The sequence below is a fragment of the Sus scrofa genome, chromosome X (genome assembly GCF_000003025.6).
Source record: "Sus scrofa isolate TJ Tabasco breed Duroc chromosome X, Sscrofa11.1, whole genome shotgun sequence".
Lineage (NCBI taxonomy): Eukaryota > Metazoa > Chordata > Mammalia > Artiodactyla > Suidae > Sus > Sus scrofa.
The window spans coordinates 33,913,345-33,938,393 of NC_010461.5; the positions used below are offsets into that span (position 1 = coordinate 33,913,345).

At 43.3% G+C, this 25,049-nt stretch overlaps 1 protein-coding gene across 11 annotated transcripts in view; it reads left to right on the forward strand.

Annotated features, from left to right (window-relative positions):
* SYTL5 (synaptotagmin like 5) overlaps window positions 1-25,049 on the forward strand; it is a 267,832-nt gene that overhangs the window by 115,049 nt on the left and 127,734 nt on the right. For 9 of the 11 annotated variants that reach the window (XM_021079659.1, XM_021079658.1, XM_021079661.1 and 6 more), the window contains exon 2: window positions 18,885-19,363. In XM_021079659.1, the coding sequence (XP_020935318.1) occupies window positions 19,245-19,363 (119 nt within the window). In that variant the 5' untranslated portion in view covers window positions 18,885-19,244. Of the gene's footprint in view, window positions 1-16,160; window positions 16,193-18,884; window positions 19,364-25,049 lie in introns of all 11 variants that reach the window. The other 2 variants (XM_021079656.1, XM_021079655.1) reach the window with 1 other exon arrangement.

A 25,049-nucleotide genomic window follows, 5' to 3' on the forward strand; every position in this document is an offset into this window, starting at 1 on the left:
CAAGAAGGAAGAGTTTAACCTTCAAACCATTCACAGCTGTCATCTAATTTTGTTGGCTGTTATTGAGTTTGAGCTCTAAACACAGGAAGGTTATTTCTAAATCAGTTAGACACAACAAACCAAACAGCTATTGATTTTCTCTCAAGTGAATTCCTGTTTGTCTCATTGTTCTTGCGAGTGGTAGTTACATCTTTGGATTTATACTTAAGCACAGCAGGATATAACCAAATGTTAGCACCATTCAGATCTACAGAGTTGCCTCCTGAACAATGAAGATATAAAAATCCAATGGTGATATTTGATGAGTTATCATGGCAAAACTATAGAACCTGGGTATCTTTAACTTCCAACCTAGTACCTTTATCTTTCCTGCGATTTTGGACAAGGATCCCTATGTTTTTATTTTATTTTAATTAAAGTATGGTGGATTTACAATGCTGTGCCAATTTCTGCTGTATACCACAGTGACCCAGTCATACATATATTTCTATTCCATTTCTATTATTATCTTCCATGATAGTCTGTCCCAAGAGATTGGATATAGTTCCCTGTGCTATACGGTAGGATCTCATTGCTTATTCATTCTAAATGTAATAGTTTGCATCTACGAACCCCAAACTCCCAGTCCATCCTACTTCCCCCAGCCCGGCAACCACAAGTCTGTTCTCTATGTCAATGAGTCTGTTTCTGTTTTGTAGCCAGGTTCATTTGTGCTGTATTTTAGATTCCACATATTAGTGATATCCTATGCTATTTTTCTTTTTTCTTTGTGACTTACTTCACCTAGTATGAGAATCTCCGGTTGCATCCATGTTGCTGCAAATGGCATTATTTTGTTCTTTTTGATAACTGAGTAATATTCCATTATATATACGTACCACATCTTCTTAATCCATTCATCTGTTGATGGACATAGTTGTTTCCATGTCATGGCTATTGCGAATAGTGCTGCAGTGAACATAGGGGGGCATGTATCTTTTTGAATGAAAGTTTTGTCTATATATATGTCCGGGAGTGGGATTGCTGGGTCATATGGTAGTTCTATATTTAGTTTGCTGAGGAACTTCTATACTGTTTTCCATAGTGGTTGTACCAATTTGCATTCCCAAAAACAGTGTAGGAGGGTTCCCTTTCCTCTGTATCCTCTCTAGCATTTGTTATTTGTAGACTTATTATTGACGGCCATTCTGACTGCTGTGAGGTGGTACCTCATTGCAGTTTTATTTTTTTTTAATGATTTTTATTTTTTCCATTATAGTTGGTTTACAGCGTTCTGTCCATTGTAGTTTTAATTTGCATTTCTCTAATTATTAGTGATGTTGAGCATCTTTTCATGTGTACACCAGTCATCTATTTGTCTTTGGAAAAATATCTATTTAGGTCTTCTGCCCACTTTTCAACTAGGTTTTTCTTGCCATTGTTGTTGAGTTGTATGAGCTGTTTGTATATTTTGGAGATTAAGCCCTTGTCAGTTGTATCATATGAAACTATTTTCTCCCATTCCACAGATTGTACTTTCTTTCTTTTTTTAATGTTTTCCTTTGCTGTGCAAAAGCTTGTTAAGTTTGATTAGGTCCCATCTATTTGTTTTTGTTTTCATTTCTATTGCTTTGGGAGACTGACCTAAGAAAACATTTGTATAGTTGATGTCAGAGAATGTTTTACCTATGTTCTCTTTTATGGTGTCATGTCTATGGTGTCATTTGGAGGTTATTTTTCTGCATGGTGTGAGGGTGTGTTCTAGCTTCATTTATTTACATGCAGCTGTCCAGTTTTCCCAGCACCACTTAATGAAGAGACTGTCTTTTCCCCAATTTTATATTCTTGCCTCCTTTGTGGAAGATTAATTGACCATAGATGTCTGGGTTCATTTCTGGCCTCTCTATTCTGTTCCATTGGTTCTTTAAAGAAGATATTGAACATTGTGGCTCCTACCAAATGTTCTCAAATCATCTGAAGTCCATTCAAAAATTTTTGCAGGGGAGTTCCCGCTTTGGTGCAGTGATAATCAGCAGCTCTTCTTCAGTGCCAGAATGCAGGTTTGATCCCCGGCCTGATGCAGTAGGGCAGTTTAGGGGCAAGACATTGCATTTTATTTTATTTATTGATTTTTTAAGGACTGTACCCACAGTAGATGGAGGTTCTCAGGCTAGGGGTTGAATCAGAGCTACAGCTGCCAGCCTACACCACAGCCACAGCAACTCGGGATCCGAGCCGCATCTGCGACCTACACCACAGCTCATGGGAATGCTGGATCCTTAACCCACTGAGCAAGGTCAGGGATCGAACACGCATCCTCATGGATGATTAGTTTCTACTGAGCCATGACGGGAACTCCCAAGACATTGCATTTTAAAACTTTCCATAATTTTCCAATGGGCAGCTCAAGTAGGGACCCCAGGTTTAGGAATTAGGAAGATCTGAGTTCGAATTCCAGCTTTACTACTTACTGTGTTACAGAAGCTAAGCTACTTAACCTCTCTGAACCTAAGTTTCTTCTTTGGTAAAGTAGAGATAATCATAATACCCATCTCATGCGGTTCCTGGGAGGACAAAAAGTAACTGCTAATGCAGAATGTTTAGCACAGCCCATGTCATGTAGTGTCGTCACACCATACCTGTTCTACTATCCATGTTGTAATGTATTTCATATTGGATTGAATATGTCATGCTCCATTATTAAACTTGCCTTAACTCCTTTCCTTTATGGTAAAAATGACAGTAAACACTCACAAAGCAGTGGTATGCAGCTACCAGGCCCTGTTCTAAGGTGCTGATTGATATATATTAACTCATTCACGCCTCACATCAACCCATTGAGTTTTCTCACATTGCAGCTAAGGAACACAAGGCAGAGGGAGGTCAGATGGCACACAGGTCGTAAGGGATGGAGCTTCTTCTCGGATGTTCATCTTGAACTATTCTTTCCTTTGGTCTTGGTCAGTGACAACCTTCGATCTCCTAAGTGCTGGCTGATTTTTCAGCTGTCTACCTTTTATGTCATCGTTTTTGGATGCAAGAGCATGTCCATTCTTAACAGTCACCATAAACAATCCTTATTTATTGTGGTAGCCAGAAAGTCTGGAAATCATGCAGCTGGAGCTGTTTGGAACAGATCACTTGGTTGGTTGATTGAAACTGAACTTAATGCTGGCCTGCATTGACTCTGAATGATACACTTGGGTCCCAGTTCATTAGCCTTCAACTGCATTTTTCGCTCTGTGGATTATCCCCTCCTCCCCATCTCTTTCATCAGCTCATTTGTTCCTTTTTCTCTGCTTTTAAAGATCACGGCTCCTCATCGTCCTTCCCCTGGCCTTCTTTTCCTCTTCCTGTGTATTATCACTTGCATGATTTCAGCCACAACATAGGTACCAGTGATTCTCAGTTCAATGCCTCTAGTGTAGACGTCTCTGATGAACTCTAGTTCCATATTCCAAATGCCCTTCGGAATAGGTCTTTGTCGATATTGGCCTCATAAGCACCTGGACCTTGACATGTCCAAAATTTTTTAAATTTTATTTTCTGTTAAAATCCAGGTGATTTACAGTATTGCATCCATTTCTGCTGTACAGCAGAGTGACCCAGTCATGCATATATATACATTCTTTTTCTCACACTGTCTTGCATCATGTTCTATCCCAAGAGATTGGATAGAACTCCCTGTGCTATACAGTAGGCCCTCATTGCTTATCCATTCTAAAGCTTTTAATGAATTTTTTTTCTCTCAGTCTTTTTTGTCTCATATCCTCTCTCTCTGTTAGCAGTATTCCTGGAGTTCCCGTCGTGGCTCAGTGGTTAATGAATCCAACTAGGAACCATGAGAGTGTGGGTTCAATCCCTGGCCTCGCTCAGTGGGTTAGGATCCGGTGATGCCGTGAGCTGTGGTGGAGGTTGCAGACGTGGCTCGGATCCCCCGTTGCTGTGGCTGTGGCGTCAAACGATGGTTATAGCTCCGATGAGACCCCTAGCCTGGGAACCGCCATATGCTACAGGTCCAGCCCTAGAAAAAGACAAAAAACAAAAACAAACCCCAAAAAGCAGTATTCACATTGACATTCCTGGGCTTTACTCTCATTCTATTCAATCAGGATATCTGGAGGTGGAACCTCAGGAATCTGGGTTTGAACAAGCCCCATAGGCGGTTCTTATGTTCTCTAAAATTTCAGAATTTTGCTGTGGTTCCCCACGATGGAAGCCTCTGAGTCACTCTCTTTCCTACCACCCACATCTCGTTGGTAACTGGACCTTATTGAGATCATTCTCAAGTATCTGAAAAATGACCCTTTGTTCCTTTCCCACTAACACAGCTTCAGTTTCCATGGGCTCCCTGGCCCTCCTGCACCAGCTCTCATTGTCTATATAACCTCCACCTTCTCACACCATCACCGAATACTGATGTCTTTCAAAACAGAGATCGGTGCGTGCTCTTCTTTGGCTTAAAAGCACTCACCAGTTGCACAGCCTGGGAGCAGTTTTCAGGCTTTTTAAGGGCATGGAACTCTTTCTTCAAATAAAATCCTCCCAGGAAATCCAACTTACAGAACAGATAAAAGCTGAGCTGCTCTGTTTGAAGCCGAGGTCGGCACCACGGGGTTGGCCGTGCAACCTGCCTTGCTGTGTTTCCTAAGAAACCATTCCCAAAGACACGGTTTGGAAAAACACTGGATAAAGTCCAGGGACTTTATTTGGACACCAGATTCCGTTCTGGCTGGCACCCTCCTCCCTTTCACTTCTTCACCGTGAACTCAGATCCCACCCCGGATTTATTGGCTCTTCCCCGGACTGGTCATGTGTACTCATGCCTGTTCATATTTATTGTCTTGCCATCCTACAGTGACCCCCTTTGCTTTTCCTAATTTCCTTCTTTGTGTTTTCAAAGCCAGGTTGGCATTTATGACTGGAGTGTTTCTTTCTTCCTTTTTCTTTTTTTTTTTTTCCCTTCTGTCTCCACTGTAAAGTAGACAAGCTCTTTGGGAACAGAGCCCATGCTTTCTACATCTGTGCGTCCCCTAGACCCAACAGTTTCTTGTATGAACATTTATTTCCTCTGTAATCCATTGCATCTGTTCTTTGGTTTTATTTTTTTCCAGACTGAACATGTCGCAGTGAATTAATCATTACTTCAAAGATACGTTTATTAATCACAAAACTGTATGACTCTACTGCTGATTTTCTTCCCTGTTCAGTAGTCACGCATGATAATCAGTGGATATATGCATTGCGTATCATGACGTATGAAGTTAAGCTAGTAGGGCTAGAAAATAGTTTTAACAGGGATGACATTTGCTGTTTTTTTAAACTGACTTTGTAAGTAATATATCTAGAAACATGGAAACAAAGACAATTGTAGAGAAATTAAACTACAGCTATAATAACGCTGAGATAAACCTAATATTTTGACTTCCATTCTTCTTCTATAATATTTAGGTGTGTATGTATTTTCTTTAACACTTTTGGAATCATACCGTATAAGTAATTTTATATACCAAGTGTTTCCACTTACCTTCATGTTAGGAACCTTACAGCATGTTATCACATGTAAATGAGTCTTAGCATCAATAAAACTTTTGTTACTAGTAAAAATTGTGGAGTTCCTAAGCAATGGCCAAGAAGTTTGTAAATTCTTTTAGTCTTTTTAGGGCCACACCCACGGCATATGGAAGTTCCCAGGCTAGGGGGCCAACTGGAGCTGTAGTTGCTGGCCTACACCACAGCCACACCAATGCGGGATCCAAGCCCCATCTGCAATCTACACCACAGCTCATGGCAACACCGGATCCTTAACCCACTGAGCAAGTCCAGGGATCAAACTCACATCCTTACGGATACTAGTTGGGTTTGTTACCACTGAACCATGGCGGGAATTCCAGATTCTTGTTAGAAAGCCTAGGAAGCTAGAGAGAGACCTTTGGGTACTCAGTGAATCAAAAGGAATGGAGATATGTTTTTACTGATCTATTTTAATGACATTGCTAACTGCAGTATAAGACCAGAAAGGACGGAGGGGTCTCAAAATTCTTTTGAACATCTTTTATGTGCCAGATACTGTGTTAGGCACTTTGCATGCACTAATTCATTTTAAGATTCACAGTAAACCAAGAAAGTGTATTTTAATATTCCCATTTTACAGATGAATAAACTGAGGTGCAAAAATCTATAGTAGCTTGTCTGTATTATTTCCTCAGGGAAGTAGAATTAATCCCATGAGTTTCCAAAGTCCCACATTTTTTGTCCAACACCAACTCTGAGAGGCTACATAGAGAGAGCGTGTGATTTTGAGGGCTTCGTATCAGCAGTCCTTTACCCTGTGGACCCTAAACCTTTGGGTGACTCCAGTTTACAAACTCCTAAAGTCACTGCCCTTTTCTGTTAGAATCTATATGTTTTTGCAAGGTGAACATACATGTATTTTTTCTGTAGTCATGGTTGATCGTCTAAGGTATCAGCTGTCCTTCAAAACAGTTTATGACTCTCCTGCAAATAATGAGGCATCCACTCATCTTACAGAAATCTCTGAGGAGCCTTCAGTTTTACTCATCAGGCCCTGCATTGGGAATATTTTCTTCTCATGCTCTCTTACCCTTTCCTGGGTCCCCGGAACCCGTGGAACCGGTTTTCTCCCAACACCCACCAGTACCCTGTGCTCCCATTTCACTGATCTGTGCATCTGTGTGTGGAAAATAATAATGACTCTTAGTATTTTTCTCTCTTAACAGCTGAGCATCTGCAGCCCTGCTTACATCTCTTTGTGTGGTTAAAAGTGCCTACACTTGTACTAGCCTGGAAACCAAAACCAGGGAATCCTGGCATATACACAGTTTTTTTCCATTCCCATCAAAAATTGGGAGAACACATGACCCTTGATCTTCAAGTTCCTGGTAACCACAGCCTTACACATCCTGTATCTGAGGAAGTGAGATAAGTGATAAGTGAAGTTTAGTAAATTAACATAGCCACAAATTCTTTTGTTGTTGTTGTTGTTGGTCTTTTTACCTTTTCTTGAGCCGCTCCCGTGGCTTATGGAGATTCCCAGGCTAGGGGTCAAATCGGAGCTGTAGCCACCGGCCTACGCCAGAGCCACAGCAACACGGGATCCGAGCCATGTCTGCAGCCTACACCACAGCTCACGGCAACACTGGATCCTTAACCTACGGAGCAAGGCCAGGGATCGAACCCACAACCTCATGGTTCCCAGTTGGATTCGTTAACCAGTGCGCCATGACGGGAACTCCTTTTTTTTTTTTTTTTTTTTTTTTTTTTTTTTTGTCTTGCATAGCCACAAATTCTTGACTTATTCTCATTCCTTTGGAATCTAATTCACCGCCTCTTTTCTGGGGTGGCTTTCGTGATTTATGTGACCAGTAAAACATGGCTGTAGTCATGTTCTGGACATTCCAACGCTAAGTCCTCAGCTGTCTTACAGTCTCTGCCTGGGTTCCACTTGCTCTGGGGAAAGCCAGCCGCTGTGTAAAAAGCCTTGACTACCCTGTGGCCGCCACGAGGGAGCAGCCACTCGTAGGCGCTGTGGTCCCAGCCTCAGCTGACCTCAGCTGCCAGTTATCTGAGCACGTTTACCCTTAACCCCCCACCCAGTCATAGGACTTTCAGCCCCACCTGCCGTCTGACCACAGCCTCCCAAGAGACACCAAATGCGTGCCTCCCAGTTAAGCCCAGTCCACCCACAAAACCGAGAAAGATAATGCTAACAGTTTTGTTTTAAGCTACTCAATTTTGGGGTGGGTTGTTACTGAGCAAAAGATAACTGAAACATGAAGACATGATTGTACCTGCTGGGTTTGGAATGAATAAGCTTCCCTTTCATAGAAAGTTTCCAAGGAAATGTTGGTCGTTGCTCTTCTTCCTGCATCTTAGGTGATGGATCCTTCTCTTATTCTCATAGTCTCCCTGGTAATTTTTTTAAATGAAGGGAAACAGGGTTTTCTGTTTATTTTGCATATATCTCCTCTAAAGGTGGCAGTCGAATGGAATTCTGTAATACAGAATTATTGGAAGAAAGAAGCTACTGTAGGTTGAGAATCAGGCAGCCATAGTAAAGAGGTCACCCTAATACTATGTCAGGGGTCCGTTCCACTCTAATTCCACTGGTACCACAGTGGCGCCCACAGAGCCGCAATATTGTTCAAATTCTTCATCTCAAGCATCTTCCCAGAGTTTCGTTTCCTTTTTCCACTCTGTGTCGGCATAGAGCCTGACCTCAGGCTGATCAGCATTCTTTACTGAGAGGAGGTGCTGTGTGTTCTCATTTTTCCTGTAGGTGTTCCTTCTCCAGTGTTTGTTTTTTTGTTTTCTTTTTTCCTTGTCGTTTTAGGGCTGCATCTGTGGCATATGGAAGTTCCCAGGCTAGGGTTGCAATCAGAGCTGCAGTTGTCAGTTGACACCACAGCCAGAGCAATGCAATATCCGAGCTGCTTCTGCGACCAACACCACAGCTCATAGCAGTGCTGGATCCTTAACCCACTGAGTGAGTCCAGGGATCAAACCTTCATCCTCATGGAAACTAGTTGGGTTCTTTTTTTTTTTTTCTTGCAGAAATAATTTATTTCAGGTCTCACATTCTTTGCTTTAAAATCTACCATTTCTTTTTTTAATTTTTTAATTACTCAAATGAATGTATCACATCTGTAGTTGTATAATGATCATCGCAATCTGATTTCACAGGATTCCCATCCCACAGCCCAGGCACATTCCCCCCACCCCCCAAACTGTCTCCTCTGGAGACTCAGTGTCTGTGAGTCAGCATCTGTTCTGCAAAGAAGTTCAGTCTGTCCTTTTTTCAGATTCCACCTGTAAGTGACTAGTCGGGTTCTTAACCCACCAAGTCGAAACAGGAACTCCCAGTGTCTATTTTTTATTTTATTTTTTGTCTTTTTAGGGCCACTCTCTCGGCGTATTTACGTTCCCAGGCTAGGGATCAAATCGGAACTGTAGCTGCTGGCCTACACTGCAGCCACAGCAACGCCAGATCCGAGCCTCATCTGCAACCTACACCACCGCTGAAAGCAATGCCGCATCCCTAACCCACTGAACAAGGCCAGGGATCGAACCCACATCCTCATGGATATCAATCAGACTTATTACTGCTGAGCCACAACAGGAACTCCCCAGGGTATTTTTTTTTTTTTTATCTCATTCATTAGAACTCTGAAATAAGTCTTGTGAAGCTAAAGTCATGCAGTTGGCCATGATTATATTTCTTCTGGAGGCTCCAGGGCAGGATCCATTTCCTTGCCTTTTCCAGCTTCTAAGAGCTGCCTGCATGCCTTGGCTCATGGTCCCTTCCTCCACCTTCAACGACCTTCACTCTGACTTCTGCTGCTTTCCTTACCCTTCCTTTTCCGACTCTGCCATCTCCCCCTCGTAAGTGCCATTGTGATGCCTTTGGACACATCTGGCTGATCCACGGTGATTTCCCTGCCCAAGGTCCTTCACTCGGTCCCACCTGCAGAGGTTGTGGTGAGGAGGACAGGATTATCTTTGGGGCCATTATTCCGCCTCTTACAGATCCCTGAGCTAGTTGCAGAGGCATTGAAGCAGATAGTTGTGGCTATTTAGCCGTGAGTGGATGAAGGGGGCAAGGGGAGCGTGTTCCACGTGGAGAGTCTTGCAAGTAGGAACGTCTGGGCACGAGGAAGATCGTGGATTCGTTAGGGGAAGGAAGCGTTGAGTGTGGTTATGAGAGAGAGGGCTGGGCAAGAAGAAATCCAGGCGTGAAGGATTTTGTAACCAGATTAAGCAATTTGAACTTCCAAGGGCAAAGGAAAGACACCGAAGGACTTAGGCATAGGCGGGACGGTCATCTCATGGGTGTTTTGGGGGACTCCGACGGAGGACCGTAAGAACGGAGGAGAGAAATGGTGATGCTGGAGAGCCCGGAGGGTACCGCCGCCTAACTCACCACCTGTCTAAAACCACCACCAGTTATTACCCACCCAAACTAGCGTGTTTCCCCAACTCCCCTCTTGCTGGCAGTGTCACCTGCACTCTTCTAAGATCAAATTCTTAACATTATTTTTGGCTTCTGTCTTGTGCTTCTAACGCTATCTGTTCCTACACCTTATCGTTTCTTAAAAATGTTAAAAGACATAAATCATATAGCATTATATGAATATACATAAAATAATCATCAATGTGGAAATAAGCCCCTTTTCATGCCTCCTGCAATCCTTGGCAGTCCAGCTCCCATCTTTATACAGATTAACGTATCAGTATGCGTCACTCTGTGCCTCTTTCTGTATAGCTACATGTTTTATGTATGTATATGTATATTGACGACATTGCATTACAGACATACGCATTTATTTCTTTACTTATTTTAAGGTCGCACCTGAGGCATATCCAATTCCTGGTCTGAGGGTTGAACTGGAGCTACAGCTGCTGGCCGATATACCGCAGCCACAGCAATATTGGTTCCAAGCCGAATCTGTGACCTAGGCTGCAGCTTTCCCCAATGCCAGGTACTTAACCCACTGAGTGAGGCCAGCAATAGAACCTGCATCCTCACGGACACTATGTTGGGTTCTTAATGCACTGAAATCCCTACATACATATGCATTTATTTATTTGTTTATTTTTCTTTTTTTATACATATGCATTTAAAAGCATAAATGTCTGTGTCCTTTTAGCGAACAGTGTAGGTTAGATCCTTCCATGTCAGTCCTTTTTTTCTGGCCGTGCACACAGCAGGCAGAAGTTCCTAGCAACCTGTGCCACAGCAGTAACCAGAGCCACAGCAGTGACAACACCAAGTCCTTAACCCACTGAGCCACCAGGGAATGCCAAGTCAATACATATTGAAGTGAATACCTCACTTTAATATGGGACCATGGTATTGCTGTAACTTGAGGCTGTCTCAAAATTTTCACTCTTGATGCTTATTCCGCAGTGAGTATCTATACATTATCCTCTCATGTACGCAGAGGTATTATCTATAAAACGTATTCTTAAAAGTATCCAAAAACGGGGAGTTCCATTTGTAGCGCAGCAGAAACGAATCGACTAGGAACCATGAGGTTGCGAGTTCGATCCCTGGCCTCGCTCAGTGGGTTAAGGATCTGGTGTTGCCGTGAGCTGGGGTGTAGGTCGCAGACGCGCAGCTCGGATCTGGCGTTGCTGTGGCTCTGGCGTAGGCCAGCAGCAACAGCTCTGATTGGATCCCTAGCCTGGGAACTTCCATATGCCACAGGTGCGGCCCCAAAAAGACAAAAAAAAAAAAAAAAGTATCCAAAAACATTAAAAAGTTAATTAAAAAAAACTTTATTGATGTACGATTGACATAACAAAGCTGTGTAGTTAATGTATACAAGTTAATGAGTTTGGGGATAAGTACCCACCTTTGAAACCACCACTTCAGTGCCATAAACACATCTATTACGTCCAAAAGTTTCCTTTCATCTGATTTATGTATGTGTGTGCGTGTATATATATATATGTGTGTGTGTGTGTGATAAGGACACAGCATATTTTTAAGTACACAACGCAGTATTGTTAGCTACAGGTACTGGGCTCTACAGTAGGTCTCTAGGACTTATCTAGCTAGCATAACTGAAACTTTGTACCCATTGACCAAATTTTCTTTAATAATTTTTATTTTTTTTTCATTGTAGCTGTTTTATAGTGTTCTGTCAATTTTCTACTGTACGGCATGGTGACCCAGTTACACATACATGTATAGATTCTTTTTTCTCACATTATCATGCTCCATCATAAGTGACTAGATATAGTTCCCAGTGCTGCACAGCAGGATCTCATTGCCTATCCATTCCAAAGGCAATAGTCTGCATCTATTAACCCCAAGCTCCCAATCCATCCCACTCTCTCCCCCTCACCCCTTGGCAACCACAAGTCTACTCTCCAAGTCCATGATTTTCTTTTCTGTGGAAAGGTTCTTTTGTGCCATATATTAGATCCCAGATCTAAGTGATATCATATGGTATTTGTCTTTCTCTTTCTGACTGACTGCACTCAGTATGAGTCTCTAGTTCCCATCCATGTCGCTGCAAATGGCATTATTTTGTTCTTTTTGATGGCTGAGTAATATTCCACATCTTCTTAATCCAGTCACCTGCCTTTGACCAATTTCGAAAGATTCAATTCATCCTCTAAAAAAGGTTGACAGGAACCATAAAGGCTCTAAGATTTTACCCTACTTTTCAAGCTAAGAAGTAGGCCTGTCACAGTTTCATGTATGACAGTCAAAGATGTGCAATCTTGAGTCAGATAGGTGGATTTTCTTACTCACAGCACAGCAAGTCTCATCAGCTTCATCTTTGCCTTGGTTCCCCTTGCCCTCAAGTGCCCAGGTGGAAATTGTGCACGTGGTGGAGTGTGTAACAGCCAAGGGCCCCTGAACGCAGGGAATCCAAATTTTTTTACAAGGGACTGCCGGCCAAGCTGCCCTCTACCCTTGAGGGAGAGTTTTGCGCTATGAAAGAAATCTTCTCTTGGCTCCAGAGAGAGACATGCCAAGTCTTACTGGTCACTATACGAATATTTCTGGAAGAATGGTCCACCGCAGAAGGCCAGTTAGTGCTTCTGCTCATGAGACATGTAAATATGGAAGAGACCCATAGAGAATTCTCCTTTGACTGAGGGTGGGACCTATTTCCGCTTCCACCCGTGGGCCATAAACCTGCCCATTTCCACACAGCCTTACCCAACACTGGATGATAATGGATTTTTGGTTTTTCACATTTTCCTAATCTGATGGGGAAACTAAAAACAATTTTTCTTGCTATAGTTTGCATTTGAATTACCAGTGAGCTAAATAAGCATCTTTTCATGTTTATATGTGTTGCTCGTGAATCGCTAATTCTGTGGGCTACCTCTTTGTATTTTTGCCCCTTGTTTTATTGGTTCATTTTCTTGTAATTTGTAGGAGCGCTTTATATTTTCTAGATATGAATCCTTCTTTTCTGCCTCATATGGAACAGTCTTACTTTCCCAGCTTGTCTCTTTTTTTTTTTTAAACACATTTCTTTCTTTCTTTATTTTTTATTTTTATTTTTATTTTTTGTCTTTTTACCATTTCTAGGGCCGCTCCCGAGGCATATGGAAGTTCCCAGGCTAGGGGTCGAATCGGAGCTGTAGCCACCAGCCTACGCTAGAGCCACAGCAACGCAGGATCCGAGCCGCGTCTGAGACCTACACCACAGCTCACGGCAACGCCGGATCATTAACCCACTGAGCAAGGCCAGGGATCAAACCCGCAACCTTCTGGTTCCTAGTCAGATTCGTTAACCACTGCGCCACGACGGGAACTCCCCAGCTTGTCTCTTGTTTCTTTTCACTTTCTTTTCACTGGCTTCCTCAGGACAGATATTTAAAATTTCTTTATGGTCTGTTCTGTGGGACTTTTTCTGGCAATGTCCAATTTCGGAGGTCTTGGTAGTTAAAAAATCATGCGGGGGAACGAACAGATATTATGACATAAGTGTGTCCTCTGATTTTTCCTTCAGATCTTTCTCGAATTTATTTAGGTTTTCTCCTAACCGTTTTTTTTTTTTTTTTTCCTTTTTTAAAGATAGACCTAGTCTTTGGTTTGAAAATATCAAAATAAGTAATGCCAAGATTAATGACCAAGAATAGTTTTCAAAACCTAGGGATCTGTGAAGGTTCACAGTGAATATCAGATTATGAAGGATTCTGAGAAGTTGTGGGGTCCCGTTGTTCCATGGGCGCACTGAGACACCATCACCAAGACAGTTGGAGGCAGGATCCTTGAAACCAGACGGCTCTGAGTTACTTACTGGCTGTGAGACTTTGGACATAGTAATTTTTCTCTCCCTCAGTTTTCTCATGTATAAAATGGGGGTATTAAAATTTATTTTGCAAGGGGGTCCTAAGGATTTGTTGAATTATCTTAGTATTAGCTCTTATTACTGTGGGACATTCTGAGGATACTGTTCCTGAAACATCATTATAAAGCTGGTGGTATTGTTAGTTGGCCTTCCTGTTATTGTTTGGGGAATTAATACCTTTGCGAAAGAGAAATTCAACTACTGCACTCCCATAGGCTATGCCACATAGAGTTGCCCATATGAGAAGAAATTGCTCTGATGAAAATAAATGCCTGCAATTTCATAGCATCGACCCTTAACGTCTTTCAGCTTGGGATTCCTAGTAAAAGAGCTATTCATTTTCCTCCTCACAGCATCTTTATCTCTCTGGCACCTCTCACCTTTTGACAGTGACATGTAGTCTTGCCTGCTCCTCTCTTTAAAAGACACTACCAAGTGACTTTTGCACCTGCTCTTTAGCTGGTTACTCTAGGCATCCTAAACATCCCTCTCAGTGTGCTGGAAATCCAGTGAACTGTTGTGTTGTCACACAGTAACAGGCAAACAAGAAATCAATTTTATTGTGTTAATTTCCTCCTAAGAGCACTTAAAGAAACATTCTATTTTTAAAGCTGCATTTTAAGTACCCTATAATGAAGTACATTCAGATATACCCTTTCCTTTGACTGAATTATCAACCTCTATTAATTTTAAGTGTATTATACAAATCAGATGCTTAAAAAAAAAAACAACTTATGCCTCTGTGTGATGCTGTGAGAATTTTTGATGATCGCATCTTGTGTGATGCTGAGCACAGTTACTGACCTGTCCTGAGCCATCTATGTCAAAGGCAGGAGAATGACATACAGACTACCTTGCCAGCTTGTCAAGTATTTCAGCTCAGTTCAGTAAGGCTTCTGGCCAGAGAAGGAAAAATCTGTATCTGAAATGTTCAAGGGAGAGAGATTTAGATCTGCTTAAGTGATGGTGTTGGAGAACAAAATAAAAATGAATTTGTCTCAATCTGACTAGTGGTTCCTGGGCACATTTAACTAATAGAATGAGAATCACCTCTAGGTAAAATGTACTCATGATTATTTGTACTCAATTTTTTTCCACTTGACAAAAGTGTGTACATAGTAGGTAAGCGATTCAACAAGAAGGGCTATGAACTGGCTGGAAAGAGATGTCAAAAAGTAGTGCATCTGATTATACTTTAAAAAGTAAAAAGATTAGGAGTTCCCGTCATGGCTCAGTGGTTAACGAACCCCACTAGCATCATGAGGATGTGGGTTCGGTCCCTGGCCTCGCTCAGTGGGTTAAGGATCCAGCATTGCCATGAATTGTGGTGTAGGTCGCAGATGCAGCTCGAATCTAGCATAGCTGTGGCTGTGGTGTAGGCCGGTGGCTACAGGTCTGATTGGACTCCTAGCCTGTGAACCTCCATATACCACAGGTGCAGCCCTGAAAAGACAGAATTAAAAAAAGTAAAAAAATTACACTTTAATAAAAAAATTTAAAAAGCAGCAGAAGTTGACAGAACATTATAAATCAATTGCACTTTATTATTAAAAAAAGGTACATACTTGGAGTTCCCTTGTGGCTCAGCAGGTTAGGAACCTGGCATGGTCACTGCTGCGGCTCGGATTCGATCCCTGGCCTGGGAGCTTCCACACACACAGGTGTGGCCAAAAAATAAAAAGTACATACTTAAGTGAACAAACTACAACCCAGATTCTGGTGCTTTGAAGGCTCTGAAAGGTGATTGGGTCAGCATACCAAGAACGGGTCAAACATAGGTTCCGGCTAAACCAGACACAGAAGATTCCATTGGCATCCATCCCTGAAGGGAGAGCTCTAGAGGAAGCCAACCTGCAACTAGAAGAGTTCGGAAGGAAGGAAAATTCAAGCAAGAGGAAAGAGTTGTATGCTTTGAGTGATGAATCGCATGAAAATTTGCCAGACGGAGGCCTCATCATCCAACATGGATCAGGTTTTACTGAGAACAAATAGGTTATTTTCATTTTGAGGCCCAGAGGCTTATGCCCTTGTCAGGGTCTGGGTGGGCACCATCAGCTTCTAGCTCCTTGGATCTTCTTCTTCTCTGCCCAAGCTCATTGTCCCCTCTTCTCCATCCTGTGTTTTTCCAGAAGGACTGGATGACCATCATTTAGATTCCATGTCACTAAATTACACTCCCAGTCCAGCCCTGCCTTCTGGAGATACATCCTGATTTTCTTGATAAAATTTTGTCAATTATTGATCTCCTTGGTCATTTGTTTACACTTTAGCTCTATGGGTCCACGTATAGAGGAATAAACATCCATTTAGGGCTAATTTTTCTTTTTCCTTTTTTTTTAGGGAGTTTTAAAGGGCAAAACTATACAGCCAAGGTAAGGATAATCATAAGGTTCAGGTCAAGCATTTTTAGAGCTCCCAACCCTTTGAATGCATTCTAAATACAATTCTTTTGAACAATCACATAGGATATTCTGCATCTGACATTTCAAATACACCTTATGTCTATTTTTTTTTTTTCAGGGATGCACTCGTGGCATGTGGAAGTTTCCTAGGCTAGGAGTTGAATTGGGGCTGCAGCTGCCAGCCACAGCCACAGCCACAGCCACGCGGGATCTGAACCACGTCTGCGACCTACACCACAGCTCATGGCAATGCTGGATCCTTAACCCACTGAGCCAGGCCAGGAATCGAACCTGCATCCTCATGGTTCCTAGCCGGGTTCACTAACCACTGAGCCACGAAGGGAACTCCATCAGATATACCATATGTCTTACGTGAACTTGACTGTAATGATAACATTCATTAACTCAGCTGCCAAGTGGTTTTTCTCTTTCTGCATGAAACCAAATGAGACACAGGGGTAGGAAAAATAGCTGCATTCTTTACCTGAGACAGACTGCAATCGATGCTGATATAAAAACGAAACCTGTCTGTGCCTGTGGGTCTGTTTGTACTTTGTAAATAAGTTTGGTTACCAGTGGAGAAGGCGAGGGGAGGTAAGAGGATGGGCTTAACATATACACACTACTGCACGTGAAACAGACAACCAACAAAGACCTCCTGTATAGCACGGGCAACTCTACGCACTATTTTGTAATAACCTATAAAGGAAAAGAATCTGAAAAAGGGTATATGTGTATGTATACACATAAATAAAATATACATATATATATATATATATATATATAAAACACGGTCTATATGTATATACATATATAAAACTGAATCACTGTGTTGGACACCTGAAACTAACATGACATTGTCAATCAGCTATGCTTCAATTAAAGAAAAAGAAAGAAACAAAACCCAAACCTTTATGAAGAGCCCCTGCTGCTCTTAACCTTGGGGCTTCCTCTTGATGTCAACCTTGGGAGCCTCTGGCTCCTGCAGCCTCTCGGACTTTGGATATGGAGGAAAAGGCCTGGAGTAGATGTAGCATCTTCACTCTCTGAGACCTGGCCAGTTTCCCTTCCAGGGGAATAGCTCTTGGTCTATAGGAAGCAGTTCAGTTCGGAGCCATTTCAGCAACGTTCTGGTTTCCTGTACAATGTAGCGAACAAACACACGGGGACTTTGGCAAGTTAGAGAGGTCCTGATAAAGAGTCTGTCTTTTCAGATAGAAGCATTTGAGGTCGCCTTGACCCTATGGTAACTTGAAGGCCCCCAGAGTAGCCTTTGAGTAAGTATCTAGTTATGCATAGAAATCTGGCTAGAACCAACCAAACCAAATGTTAACTTGCCTGCAGATTGTAGTTAGAGTCCTGGAGGGAAGCCGAGGGACAGTGTCATGGGATGATGCCAAGTCGTAAAACCCAGTAGGTCACGCTAAGAGCCATCATTCTTTTTTTATTTTTTTTTATTTTTTGGACTTTTTGTCTTTTTAGGGCCGCACCTGTGGTATATGGAGTTCCCAGGCTAGGGGGTGAATCAGAACTACAGCTGCCAGCCACAGCTCACAGCAACGCCGGATCCTTGACCCATTGAGCCAGGCCAGGCATCGAACCCACAACCTTGTGGTTCCTAGTCGGATTTGTTTCCGCTGTGCCAAGATGGGAACTCCAGAGCCATCATTCTTAAATGGATGCATAGGGAGAATCCAGGTACCAAGCCAACGAAAGAATGTGCTCAAGAGTTAATATGAGGGAGAAGGCCTGGTGAGCTTATGTTGACCGAAGGGTAGGGTTTTTTTGTCTGCACCCGCTGCATGCAGAAGTTCCCAGGCCAGAGATTGAACTTCTGCCACAGCAGTGACCTGAGCTGCTGCAGTGACAATGCTGGATCCTTAACGCACTGCACCACAAGGGAACGCTGCCAAGGGGTAGTTTTAAAATAGCTATTTTGCAGTATCTAATACAGACCTGGAATAATTCACAAATAGCCATGTATATCATATGATCTAAACCTATATTGAGAATAAAACATCACCCAGTGGGTGAAGTACCTGTGTTCTCTCCTCTGAGTGCATCTCTGTGAATTTCCAACGACTTTCCTTATATTATGCTACACATGTATGTGGGCTTAAATTAGATGTAAGTTTTTTGAAAGTTGTTTCCTTCGTACATGTGTTATTATGCTGCATGAATTCTTCTGCAACTTCATTTTTTTTCATTGAGCATTGTATTTGTGAGAGAGATTTAGGTTGATACATGCAGCACTGGTTCATATTTGCTTTGCCAGCAGTGCTTTTTTATGCAGTCATTCTAGTAGGGGGAGGGAGGGAGGGCAGCCACCTAAGGAACCTGTCCTGTTGTGGACAGTCCAGACCACGCACCTAGAGTCCCAGAGCAGTGACCCATGTCACCCCTGGGTCAGCTGCCAGGGTGGTGATGGGATCTGGCTGGTCGAGGAAGCTCATTATAGTGGAAGCAACTGAATTGACACAGAGAACCTGGAATCAGTGAAATCTCAATACTATTTGATGGTAATAAATGCAATGATGATTTCATAAGTCCATGTTTTTTGAGGTAGGTATGTCACTGTTTCAAAAATTAGGCACTCTTACAAGTGCTGTGGGGGAAATGGCCTAATTATTTTTTCTCTCCTTTGTTTTCTCCATCTTTTCAGTGTTTCCTGGATTCTGTGCCAGCGGGTCTGATTCCTGCTCTGCAGCTTCCTGGATGAGAGTTGAGCATCATTAGGGAAACTCGGCTGCCACCAGACTACACAGCACTGCAAAGGCTGTGGAGATCTTTTTCAGTGAAAACAATAATGACTGTTTTGAAATGTAATCCCGGGGGAACCCGTTTTCTGTGCAGCCTGAAAGAATCCCGACCTACCGTCAGCAGCTCTTCGGAGACCTTCTAAGAGCCTCCCGGCATCAAGCACCTCGAGCAACTGGGTAGTTCAGGGGGACCTTAAGAATTGTGGACATCGATCCACCTGAACAGTTCAACCGCTGCTGCTCAGAGCTGCTGCTGAACTACCATGTCTAAGAATTCGGAGTTCATCAACCTGTCATTTTTATTAGATCACGAGAAGGAAATGATCCTGGGAGTCCTCAAGAGAGATGAATATTTGAAAAAAGTAGAGGACAAGAGAATAAGGTAAGGTCCTTTCATCTTGTCTGCCTTCCTGGACTGCTTTCTGTTTGTTTGAAGCGATTTAGATCAGAGGTGGAGCACCGGCAACCACACCGGAGACAAAGCATTGGTCACTGACTCCATGGGTTCCCGGCAGCAGCGCAAACATTGGAAAACATCTTGGGCACGTTATCATTTAGCCAGAAGGAAGGATGGATTTGAGCTGTAAATATGGTGTCAATGGGAATGCCTATTTGCCAGTGATATCATAACTGGTAGTTAAGGGGAAGGACTCCCGGGGGTTGAGTACCAGCTCAGGGATGTACTAGTTGTGTGGTCTGGAACAAGTGACTCAACTTCTCCACGCCTTGGTTTCCTTACCAATAAAACAAGGATAATAGCACTCATCTTACGGGGTTGTTACAAAGATTAAGGAAGATAATACACGTGTAGTAATGCTTGGTACTTATGGGCACAATAGATGTTAACTGTCACTTATGTATAATGCCGCTCTCAGGTCAGGCTTAGTGGGAATTTGCCTCCACCAGAGCTCAGAGAGGAAGGGGCTCTGGAAAGTGAAAAGGTCTCATGAGATCTGAGAAATCATCTGAATTTCTAGAAATAAGTTTCTGTGTGAGCAAAGTTGAGTAACGTGGGCAGAGATGGGGTTCATTTCCGTTGTAGGCAGGGCTGCTATTTAGCTGCATCTCCAGGTGTGACCTCACCTATATTCCAGCCAGCATCCCTTCTGATTGGTTACACCATCTGTTCTGAATGATCCCAGCATCATTCTGATTGGTTGCCACATCCTTTCTGACTGGTTGCTGCCTGTCTTGTCCTGCTTTTCAATATACTTGGTAGTTACCTCTCGCTGCGGAGTAGAGGAGCAGAAATAGAGTTCCCCCCTCGGTTTACTGTCCTCAGTCACTGCATGCTGTGTAACATGTAGCTTGGTGTATTATGTCTCTTTCAAAATTGCAATCAGAAGCTTACATTTATTTTACTTGAAGAGAAAACTCATCGTAAGATTATCTTCACACGTTGAAAAAATATTCACTGCGCCTAAAGGAACTATGATGTTTAGATTTGGAAATATGTGGAAATATTCTTGATTGATACGTATTTCATAGTTAAGAGCTGAGAATATTCATTTCCATCCTTCCGAGGTTTATTCAGCCGATCTTAAATGCTTTGCTTAAAATTATTGCACTGTTTTTATATCTAGAATTCAGGTAGCAGTGAAATGCAGTTAATGATTTTAAAGAAAGCAGAAATGATATTTTTGCCAATGGTAGTCCAGTCATGAAAAGTGACTAAATTTTCTAATGCACTGTGTAAAGGTATTTGTTTATGGGAGCAAGGTACTAATCATTTATTTATTTATTGTCTTTTTTTAAGGCTGCACCCACGGCACATGGAAGTTCCCAGGCTAGGGGTCCAATCAGAGCTGTAGCCGCCGGCCTGCAGCACAGCCACAGCCACGGCAACACAGGATCTGAGCCATGTCTGCGACCTACACCATAGCTGTGGCAATGCCAGATCCCTGACCCACTGAGTAAGGCCAGGGACCGAACCTCCAACCTCATGAATACTAGTTAGATTTGTTTCCTCTGTGCCATGATGGGAACTCCTACTCAGTTACTGATAACATTCTCAGGGGAATTAACAGTCATGCTGTTCAGGAAAAAAACAATTTAATGACCAGATCCCAGGGAAGACTAAAGTACAATAAATAGGACATCGTTCAGAATATTTGTTTCTGGAGTTCCCGTCATGGCGCAGTGGTTAACAAATCCGACTGGGAACCATGAGGTGGTGGGTTCGGTCCCTGGCCTTGCTCAGTGGGTTAACGATCCGGCGTTGCCGTGAGCTGTGGTGTAGGTTGCAGACGCGGCTCGGATCCCGCGTTGCTGTGGCTCTGGCGTAAGCCAGTGGCTACAGCTCCGATTGGACCCCTAGCCTGGGAACCTCCATATGCTGTGGGAGCGGCCCAAAGAAATAGCAAAAAGACAAAAAAAAAAAAAAAAAGAATATTTGTTTCTGTCATTCTCAATAACTTTTGGTAATCATCTATTATGTACTCTTTTCTTATTTCTCTATTTTTCTCTCCTTGCCTGCTTTCCTGTTCTTTGTAACAGAATTTGGCCAAACCATGTAATACACAGCAGAGCTAGCAAGAACAACGTTGTTGATTTTCTGGTCCTTTAAATGTTTTGAGGATGGCAGAAGAAAGGCTTTTACAAATCTAAGACATACTTTTATAGAAAATAGATGTTTTTAAAGCTGCAATGGTCTGCTCCCTTCTTTCGTTATTTTATTTTATTTTTTTTTTCTCGACAAGAGCTCTTTACTTCTACAGAAGGGCGTGGGCGCTCCAAAAAGTGTGCGCGCCGAACAAAGGACCCTCCCCGCTTCATCCCTAACGCAGGTGATGGACCTGTCCCCTTCCCCATGGGTCGGGTCAGGGCACACATTCTTCCCGGTTGGCTAATTTGAAACACGTTGTTACTGGGAGAAGAGGGGGGGAGGTCGCAGGAAGGCATTTCAGCAAACTGGAGTCACCAAGGTTTCCTTTGATAGAAAAGACATTATGTTACTTTCCACAGGTCTCCCCTTTCATTTCTGATCAAATATTCTTTGCTTCAGACTCTTTGAGCAGGGTTTGGCTCTCATGTTCTATTGTGTCCATCAGGAGTATATTGGCTTGGTGGGGAGGGGGGCCCAGTTGCTTTGTTAGGGCAGTTTTTATTAATTTTTGAAGAAGTCCTCTGGCACAAGGAATTATATAACATGTAACTAAGACACGAACACTACAGCAATTTGAGGGGTAAAGATTTAGGCTCCTAGTCCATTTCATCATTTTTTTTTTTTAACCAATTTTCTAAAAGGTCTGTGAAGGGGTCATTAATACCAGAATTTTCTGAAAGCTCCTCTGCTAAGGTTATCAGTGCACATAGGGCCTTGGTGGTGGTGCTGTCTGGGGCAGTGTTGCTGGGAATGAATGTGCAGCACTGGATAGCAATCAGTACAGAGGCTCCACCCTTTTCTGCCAGCATCCTGCTCCCTTCTTTATTAACAACACTGGATAATATTTAGTGCAGGTTTTTTTAATTTTCTTTTTAAGGCCGGATCTGAGCTGAATCTGCCACCTATGCTGCAGCTTGAGGCAATGCTGGACCCTTAGCCCACTGAGTAAGGTCAGGAATCGAACCCACATCCTCATGAACCCTATGTTGGATTCTTAACCCACTGAGCCACAATGGGAATTCCTAGTCAGTGCCATTTTTTTTCTGTACTAGCTTTGTTAGTTATGATGTCTCATTTTGTTCTGAGCTGCCAAGGTATGAGCAAGGCCAAATGACACAAGCTGTGCCGCTCTTCACAGCTGCCTGTATTGAGAAGCCACGCCTAAGTGGGTGGCATGGTGTTTCGAGTGGATTGCTGTCGAATCACCCATCTGCATCTGTTGATTCAAATCTTAGTGACGCTAATGACATCTCTGTGTCCCTTTAGACAAATTGCCTCTGGAGATCAATCTAGTTTTGTCATTTGACAAAACAAATAATAACATGAACTACCTCATGAGTTCATTGCAAGGATGAAATAAGCTAATAGTAGCAAGAGTTTAGAACAGTGCTTGGAGCGGTAAGGACTCGGTCATGACTGGCTAAAACCATTAGGCTTATTGTTGGTTTGTTTTGCTCTTGATTGATTTATTGATTTATTTTTGTCTTTGGAGGGTTGCACCCTTGGCATATGGAGGTTCCCAGGCTAGGGGTGTAATCAGAGCTGTAGCTCTCAGACTTCACCACAGCCACAACAATGCCAGATCCGAGCCACATCTGCAACCTACACCACAGCTCAGGGCAATGCCAGATCCTTAACCCCCTGAGCGAGGCCAGGGATTGCACCTGCGTCCTCATGGATACTAGTCGGGTTCGTTAACCACTGAGCCACGACAGGAACTCCCTGCCCTTGATTTATGAGTCGTAGTGAACATTGGCTGTGCTCCACTCCAATCCTTTAGGGTCCCGTTGTTGGTTCTGTTCTCATTTCCCAGTTTCCATGTGTTTTATTTCTAAGGGCTGGCACCTACTACCGACTTGAGAGGACTACCTTTGGGTCGGTGGAGTTGCCCATAGGATGAGAAAGCCACAAGTGCCAGATAAACTTGAGTTTCTGTCCCTACTAGGCAGCTCCAAGCGAGTGGCTGATGGGTACAGAAACCCCTTGCCTCAAGGCAAGACAGACAATGCAATACACACTTCTGCCTCAGAGCTCCCCATGGGATCCTGCCCAGGCTGGCCTTCAGCTGAAGATCACACCCTTCCTTAGCCCCCCGCCCCTTCCCTCTCCTGCCTCCCTTGCTTCCACCTCCCCTACTCCCTGACGGCTTCCTCCTAAGAGCACTTCATCAATCACTTGCACAGGAATCTGCATCTCTGTGTTAGTTTCTCGAAAACTCAACCAGGAGCTTGTCAGACCAGGAAGGAAATGGAGTCCTTCTTTCCTTGATATCCTCCCAAATCATCAGGAATTTCTCGTGTAGCAGATGTTATTGTGAAAGTGAACTGCCGCACTAGTTATGGCGACTGTGGTTTTCACTGTGCTACCAAGGCATAGGTTGATATTTTGGGGGAGAGTGGAGGAATAAGTAAGTTATAATAAATAAGATAGAAATTGGGAGTTCCCGTCATGGCGCAATGGAAACAAATCCGACTAGGAACCATGAGGTTGCGGGTTCGATCCCTGGCCTCGCTCAGTGGGTTAAGGATCCGGCATTGCTTCGAGCTGTGGTGTAGGTTGCAGACGCGGCTCGGATCTGGCGTGGCTGGGGCTGTTGCTGTGATGGAGGCCAGCAGCTACAGCCCCGATTCAACCCCTAGCCTGGGAGCTTCCATATGCTGCGGGTGTGGCCCTAAAAAAAAAAAAAGATAGCAATTGAAGGAATGGTTGCACAGAAGAGGTAACTTTTGGACTTAGCCTTGAAATGGGAAAAGGATTTTGACCTTGGCAAATACAGATCAACTGTGTTTCAGCTGTTGGTGAACCACAGACTTGCCTTCCAGGTCTGCTAAGAGGCTTCAGAAGAAAATGGAAGCCAACGACAGTTTTTAAGAGTTCTGATGATTACAAAGAAAACACTCATCTGGGAGTTCCCGTCGTGGCGCAGTGGTTAACGAATCCGACTAGGAACCATGAGGTTGCAGGTTCAGTCCCTGCCCTTGCTCAGTGGGTTAACGATCCGGCGTTGCCGTGAGCTGTGGTGTAGGTTGCAGACACGGCTCGGATCCCGCGTTGCTGTGGCTCTGGTGTAGGCCGGTGGCTGCAGCTCTGATTCAATCCCTAGCCTGGGAACCTCCACATGCTGCGGGAGCAGCCCAAGAAATAGCAAAAAGACAAAAAAAAAAAAAAAAAAAAAAAAAGAAAACACTCATCTGGAAAGTTAGTGAATTGGAGTTGCTTGAGTAGGTGTCCTTAGAGATAAAGAGAATGGATCCATCAAAGTGTGTAACAACGGTGTTGAGTCAACATTTTAGGTCCGTGGCCCAGCAGAGCTCCCCCGTCCGCATAGCCACTGAAGTATGGCGTTCCTTAAGGTGGGACTGGCCTCTGGGTGCTTCTCAAGGTGCTCTGCACACAGAGGCACGTGAGAAGCCTGATAATTACCTCTAGGCCTGAATTGTAGGCTAGGGAGAGACATCTACCA